The sequence below is a fragment of the Perissodus microlepis genome, chromosome 10 (genome assembly GCF_051167445.1).
Source record: "Perissodus microlepis isolate ML-2025 ecotype Zambia chromosome 10, ASM5116744v1, whole genome shotgun sequence".
Lineage (NCBI taxonomy): Eukaryota > Metazoa > Chordata > Actinopteri > Cichliformes > Cichlidae > Perissodus > Perissodus microlepis.
This window is the reverse complement of record NC_140470.1, coordinates 11,599,691-11,607,190: the sequence shown is the minus strand read 5'-3', so window position 1 is coordinate 11,607,190 and position 7,500 is coordinate 11,599,691. Positions and strand designations below refer to the sequence as shown.

At 39.9% G+C, this 7,500-nt stretch overlaps 1 protein-coding gene across 5 annotated transcripts in view; it reads left to right on the top strand.

Moving 5' to 3' along the window:
• cchcr1 (coiled-coil alpha-helical rod protein 1) overlaps positions 1-1,814 on the top strand; it is a 7,826-nt gene extending 6,012 nt beyond the window's left edge. For all 5 annotated transcript variants that reach the window (XM_084941975.1, XM_084941977.1, XM_084941976.1 and 2 more), the window contains 6 exons: positions 1-72; positions 179-367; positions 664-765; positions 930-1,075; positions 1,150-1,297; positions 1,392-1,814. The exon at positions 1-72 is cut by the window's left edge and continues 47 nt beyond it. In XM_084941975.1, the coding sequence (XP_084798101.1) occupies positions 1-72; positions 179-367; positions 664-765; positions 930-1,075; positions 1,150-1,297; positions 1,392-1,522 (788 nt within the window). In that variant the 3' untranslated portion in view covers positions 1,523-1,814. The remainder of the gene's footprint in view (positions 73-178; positions 368-663; positions 766-929; positions 1,076-1,149; positions 1,298-1,391) is intronic.
• The last annotated feature ends 5,686 nt before the right edge of the window (positions 1,815-7,500 follow it).

Here is a 7,500-nt window from a genome sequence, read left to right as displayed (position 1 = left end):
ACAGACTCACTCGAGAGCTCAAAAGAACCCCAGAGCTTATCGAGAACGCTCTCGCTGATCTGAAAGAGCAATGTGAGACCCCATATGGATAACAACACCCCTTATATCGTCTGTTTGTCTGGTACATATCCACATTTCTGTAATGCATGTGTCTCCGCGCACTTTATACCCTCTGCAGATGAGAGTAAAGTTAGGCTACAGCAGCAGGAGCTGGAGCAGAGCTGGGTGGAGCTCGAGCAGGCTGTAGCTGGTAGAGAGGAGGCTGAGCAGAACCTGCAGCAGATCCAGGCCCAGCTGGAGGACACTAAGGTCACCCTGGAGAGAGTCCGCTGTGCGCTGCTCAGCCAGCAAGAGCAGAGTGAGCAGGGTGAGGCCGCTCGCTGTGCACCTCTCAGAAGGCCCTTCAGCTGAAAGCAGCTGTTCTCTGTGCCTAAAAGCTAACAATGCTGTGAGAGCGGTTAACCAAAAACAATAACGTTACAGACTGACCACGCACACAACACTGTGTTTTAGACTTTTATGTAGACTATAAAAATGTGCAAACATATACACTGAAACCTAATGCATCCCTGGAGTCACATAGAAGTATTGAACTCAGACACTCTCTGTATGTCAAACACAGTACTGAGGAGTGGTGCATTTGTTTCCCCTACCCTGCTTCAGCCCTGCAGGAAAGAGTGTCTGAGATTGAGGAGCGGTGTTCTGAGAAGCTGAGAGAAATGGAGGCTCAAGTCAGCACAGTCAGGAAAGAGCACACCAAAGCAGGTAGTAAGATTAACTGTATGCTGCCTCAGTACACTGCAGGTTTACATATGGGAATGAAGTCATATCCTTAATGCAGACTTTGCTCTAATATGATTGGAATTGTTTACACAGTATATAGCAGCATATCCCTGTGGCTTTTGAGGTGTCTGTATCGTCTGTTGCAGTTATGACTTTGCGTGAGTTTGAGAGAGAGGCAGCAAAGAAACTGGAAGAGATGAAGCAAAGCCGAAATCCGGAGAGTGAAAACACAAAGAGGAAAGTCCAGCGCAAACAACTGAAGGAGACAGCGAAGGACAAAAACCAACACTTGGTAAGATTTTATTATAGCAAAACACAGTCGTGGAGATTTTTGCTTCTGTGTCATTCGACCTGCATTTGTTCCAGGTCACAGTTGCTGATAGAGGGCTGATGAAGGAGCACCAGAGAGCTCAGGCGACAGCTCGGCAAAACTCTGCTGCTCAATGGAAACCTCGACAAAACGCTTCAGAATGGAGCTGTTCTGTAGGTGCACAAGTCCAACTACCTGCAGATGGTAAGAAATGTCTTAGTTTTGCATGTTTTTTTGAAGTCCCAGCATTTACACAGATGTGACAGAGCTGACCAATGACCTGTCTGCATCCTGTCAGAGACACTTCTGTGTGTTTTGGAGGAGCTCCATACTCTCAGTGCTGCAGTGGTAAACAGCTCTGAGGACTCTGCGGAGGAGGAAGGACAGAGTGACAGTGTGGAACCATCCACTGGCAGTCTGCACAGCTGATACCTGAAGATGAGTCACTGAAGCCAGTAAACACACCTTTAAATTCTAACTGTTGGCAGTGTTGATAACATACAGCTCCTGGAAATCATTTGATTGAGCAAAACCACTTAAAATCAGACATGTCACATTTGAACTAAACAGATACTGTGTGTTACATGTAGAGTAATATAAATTTAAGGTTGTGTAATTCTTCGAGGATTCTGTGACCAATGGTCCATTTACTGAATAATCTAAATTTCTTGTCTTTGCAGTAAGATAATAAATAAATAATAAAATATATTTTTAAGTGAAATCTGTGGTGTTTGATTTTTCAAGTAAAATTAGATATACATGGAGACATTTTGACACGAGTTTCCAAGCCTTTTTGAGTCAGCCGTGAAGCTTAAGTTTATGAAGCAGCTGTTTATATAATTGGTGCATCAGCCATATTTTTTCTGATATGGATAACTGGAAAGATCTATAAGATTTTCACATTACAAAAAGTCAATATTTTCAATTCGAAGCTCCTTTATGGAGGTCAATTTTAAAATGGCTCTCAGTCATAGGACTGATGATGATAAACATCATGATGAGCCAGATAATTGTGCTATTTGTCATGTTGTCACGAGTGCTAATCAATTTTGCAGCAATACAAAGTTTCAAGCCTCTAGGTAAAAATACCTCATGGAAAACTGAGGGAGAGTGAAAATACTAATAATGTCTTGGCTTTTCTACTCTATTTTCCAAGATCATTGAAGACGTACGTTCCTGGAGAGGTGATTCATCATGGCAAGCAGAGGATGCATGTGTCAAACTTAAAATTTTAAGAAACTTAATAGTGGATGATTTGAAGTTGAGTCTTGCATTTATATCGAGGGCTCATAAAGCAATATATAAGACGTGAAAACATTTAAATTCTTTTATTTTAAGCCTTAGGGGGCGATCGTGGCTCAAGAGTTGGGAGCCCCGGCTTGGACAGTCTCGGTCATTGTGTCCTTGGGCAAGACACTTCACCCGTTGCCTACTGGTGGTGGTCAGAGGGCCCGGTGGCGCCAGTGTCCGGCAGCCTCGCCTCTGTCAGTGCGCCCCAGGGTGGCTGTGGCTACAATGTAGCTTGCCATCACCAGTGTGTGAATGGGTGGATGACTGGTTGTGTAAAGTGCTTTGGGGTCCTTAGGGACTAGTAAAGCGCTATACAAATACAGGCCATTTACCATTTATTTACTTTGATACAAAAGTCTTTAATGTAATAAATAACCCATGAAGAAACCATACCATTACAGTTTAGAATCAGTAGTAGTGGATAAGTTTAATCTTGGTCATAAGTTATGATTGCGATGCATACTTTAGCTCATATCACTTCATATCAGTGGCAGCGACATCCCACTATCAGGGTAATACTAATAATTCTGAGCCATGTTAAACACAGGTGTAAGTTCTAACGCTTATCTCATGTCCACTACAACACCAGAAGAGGGCAATGTTGTCAAAGATGAGAGCAGCACATATGCTGTTTGGGGTTAAGCTTAAAACAAATTTAATTTCACTATGATAAGAAATATTTCCAGAATAATTTAATGTTGTTTCTCAAACAGTTGCAAACAACATAAAGGATCTGGGTTAAAACATTTAGAATAAATATTGCAATATTGTTGCTTTTTCCCTTAAGCCTGGAAAAAAATTATTTTACTATTAGCAGCCTGGCTGAATATGTAATTATAGACAGGGGGGCAACTAAACAACACAGTGGGTGGCTAATAAATTAGGAAAGCACTGGAATGCAAACAATAAATGAAATAAATTGAATAATAATAACAATAATTTAACAAGAAGCATAAACAAAGACTTTTCATGTTTGCAGAAATATCAACTGACATGAAAACAGTTTTCTTTTCTTTCCTAAAATCAGCTTCACTGATACTGGAAAGTGTTGCTGTGTGCTTGTGTATGAGAAATCCTGCATTTGCTTCTGAGGCTGATACTGTGCTGTCAGAGTGCACTGTGTCAAATCAGAGCATCTGCTGTCATTGGCCCTGCCTGTCATTAAGAGTCTGCGTCAAGGCTCAGTCCACTAGCTGTTTTTCTCAAGTGGAGTGTTGTTTCCATTGCTTGTACAGTTTTGCGTTTTCACTGGAATGGTAATGTTTTCTTATCAATAAATGATTTATGGCCTGTATTATTACTAAGCACTGTATTAAATATTTATAACATAACGCAAAGAAAGTGAGGGCTACCTTGGGACTGGGAAAAGATGCCGATGTTTGCACATGTAGGGTCCAGACAACATGCTGAAGTCCTACTGCTGTTGATATTTAGGGCACAAATATAGGGCACTGTGTGTAGCTCATTGCCTTACTCTGTTGCTGTCAGCTATTCAGATTTTCTTTCAGCTAACCATAGCTAAACTTTGCATGTCTTAAATGTTGTGAAAACCTGCAGTTGCAAAGCCTATTACAATTTGCGAAGTGTCCCCAAAGTGGAGTCCTCTCGGGGACAGTCCTCATTCAAGTTTGCTACAGCCAAACTGGAATAACCCACAAAACTTTTTTCCACAGCATATTCTCTCAAGGACATTGTAGCACTTCCTTAAATATACTATTCAGACTATACCACCATTTCTTGTTTAATATCTTTAAAGCATTAGAAACTACAAAAATATTCACGTCTTTATTCCTCTAGTGAAGAAAACAGTTTGCATTAAAAGGTGACAAACAAGCATGCCTGACACGAGGCCCTGGTTAATCTGCTTGCCTGATCTTTGAAAGGTTCTTGCAGGCCAGAGAGTGGAGCAAACTGGAAGCAGTGTCTGAGGCTGACGTGATTTAGTAAGTCAGGGGTGTCGCCCACCAGAACTGCATGCTGCATGAGCCTGGCTGATGGTTGTGCACTGCTGCGGAAGGCCAGGCTGCAAGGTAGAACCGCAGACATGGAGGAGCAGTGATGCAGGCAATGTGGGGCACTGTTCGGTGGGGGTTGCAGTGGACCGAACTCTTCAATTTTGTCATTACTACATCGCTTTATGTCACTTTCCTGCAGTGATTTAAATGAAGCAGAATGTTGTTATTTTTTTGCATTAGCATAATTTTGCTGTAGGCTGAGCTACAGACCTCTGAGACTAAAATCTATGATATAGTGAGAATATTCTTGCAGTCGGGGTTCTGACTGAGAGCATTAACCATTTCATACAAGTCTGAGTAGAAAAGCTCTTCAAAATAATGACACATTATTCAATCATTATTAGCTTGTCAGACTTTATTTTCAGCTCTGCAGCTGAGTAATCTGTGATCTCTTATCGTTTCAGATCAAATTTAAAAACTACTTGAAGCCACACTTTTTTTTCCCCCTGTAGTTGCTTTTTGAAACAAATGGTAAATACGGCATCATCCGTGCATAAGTCACCACCTGTGCCAATCAGTCACCTTGTTTGGAGCTGTAATTGCAGTTCCCCTTTGGAGTGATCAGTGTAATATGGTACACACGGTGAGGCAGCAAAGCTGTTTACTCAATGCAGGAATGAAGTGAACAAATAAAAGGGACACTTTTCAACTTTTGTTATTATTAAGTGATTAACAAAGTGCTCTCAGCCTGTGCCTGTTGTCCTTTAAAACCATTTGAAAGGTGTGTCGCAGCACTTCACTCTGAGTGCAAACTAAGCTATTAAATAAGTATATGTCAGGAGTAACATCTACATGCTCCCAAAGATCATCCCGGGCCTGATAAATAAAAAAAGATATCAGCTGAGCCAAGTCAAAACTCTAGAAATAATGGCTGCTTTGAAAGATCATAGATTCACTTGAATAGAGAAACTGAAGAAAGGCTTAATCCCTCAGTTTAAACAGAAGCTCTTCTTTTACTTGTGGAGCTAGTTTGTCCCCGGTTCATCAGTCATCATTATCGTAACATCTCCCCGACTTAACAACAGCTGCCTCTTGTTTCGCCCTTTGATTTTAGCCTTAGATATGCTTATCGTATTCACAGAAAAAAAGCCCTTAATGTGTTTCTAAAATGCATTTCAAAATCCATCACTTTCCCCCGTTTCTTTGAAAGTAGTGGTTACTACCAACACTTCACAATGATAAAAATACAAAGAATGACTCTCTGTTGAAAAAGATTGAATCAGTTTAGTCTGCGAACAGCGTCCACTGGCAGGACTTACATAAGCAGCAGAGAAGCAGCAGCACTTTCCACACATATTCACATTTTCTTTTGTGAGATTTCTAATTTAATGTTTCACTTAACTGGTCAAATTTTCACGTGTGTGTGCGTGTGTGTACTAATGTTCATTCTGCAGCATTAGAAATGATATAAACTATATAGAACATCAGTAGAAAAGACAGCCAAAGGGCAGAAAGTCAAATGTTAGCGCTCTCCTTTAAAACATTAACTACATCAGAACAGCTGTTGTTGGGATCTCAATAGCAAAAAAATAAAAAAATAAATGAGACAAGGGATGTGTGAGAAAACAGAACATCGATAATTAAAATTGCCAAGCTAATTTGTTTTGTTCTGTAAGCGCTTTGCCTGTGGGGTATTCAGTTAAAGATGTGGGAATGTTTAATCAAATTTCCATTAATATTCATCTGTGCGGCTGCACCTTAACTCCCTCTGGTTACCAGCATGTTGTTCAAATAAGGCCTCCTAATTACCAGATTTTAAGACTTTTATTTCATCCGTTCCTTCATTTGTGAGCAATCTGTTCCATAAAATATATTTCGATTCAGTTGGTGGTTTTTTTCTTCCAGCGGCACTTTGTCCAAGATAACAGCCATGTGACAGTTTAATAACGCACTCTGTAAAGCAATGGACAAACGGACTAGTGAAATGCACTCCTTTTTGGGTCCATATTATTATAATTTGTCATTATGTCGAGACAAAAAGAAATACTGAAGCAATTCCACCATCTGCAAACAAGAAATTTCTTTAAGTTCTGGACTTTAAGAAATGTGTCTCATGATTGCAGAGCACTGTGATTCATTCCTCTGCATAAAAACGTTGCTGTGGGCGTCCTGTCTCTCAACAAATATGCAAATGCTTGAGCTGATAAGAAAAAAAAAAAAGGATGAGGGTATATAAGGTGGAATATAAACTCAAACTAACCTGAGAGGCGTCATTTTGAGATCATGTCTTTCCAAACATCCTATATTGTTTGCAAGTTTTCAGTCAAATCTTGGCAGCTGTTGTATTTTTACAGTGATCCTGGTTAAAGAGAACTTACGCATTTTATGGTATGACAGGCGCCAGGTGTTAAGTAACTATGATTTTTGAATTTTAGGCCTAACCTGTGCAAACATGTGTTACACTGATTGCTGTGTCAGTTTGGAACAAATGAATCAATAAGCTGACAGACACCAAAGTGTTCTGATGATAAAAGATTGCCTTTTTTTTTCTAAAGGCCAGTTTTCTGGCATTTTATTGAAAGAATTGAAAAAGACTAGTAAAAATAGAGCAATAGATAAATTACTTGTTGCCCTAGTTACAACATTTGAATGGAAGAGCATATCCAACACTGAACATCTGCACCTGACAGAGGGCTGGAATGAATCCACAGCGTCCCTCTTCATCGTTACAATATTGCACATGACATTCCAGCACTGCAGGTCTTTGCAGCCAAAACTTAAACTGGATCAAATAGATCCCTCAGCACACAGAGTGAGTCATTTGCTAAAATTAATAATTTACATTAGCAATTTTATTGAAAATGTATACAAAATTACTGAGTCATGCTCAATTTTGATTTACAAATTTCTAACACCATGAAATGAGACTGTAGCAAATGTATCCATGTGGTGCTCCTGACTATTCTGTGTCATCCGCTATACCTCTTAAATTGTCCTGTTTTTTTTTTTTTTTCAGTCAAAGTCACATCAGGTCTTTAGCCAGGTTATGTAAAGATTTTCTCATTCCTGCTTATGCCTTTGTCACATCCTGTTAGAATTGTTATGATGCACTTTACGCTTGCATGACGCAGTTATCCTTAAATCATCTTCAGTTTGATTGAA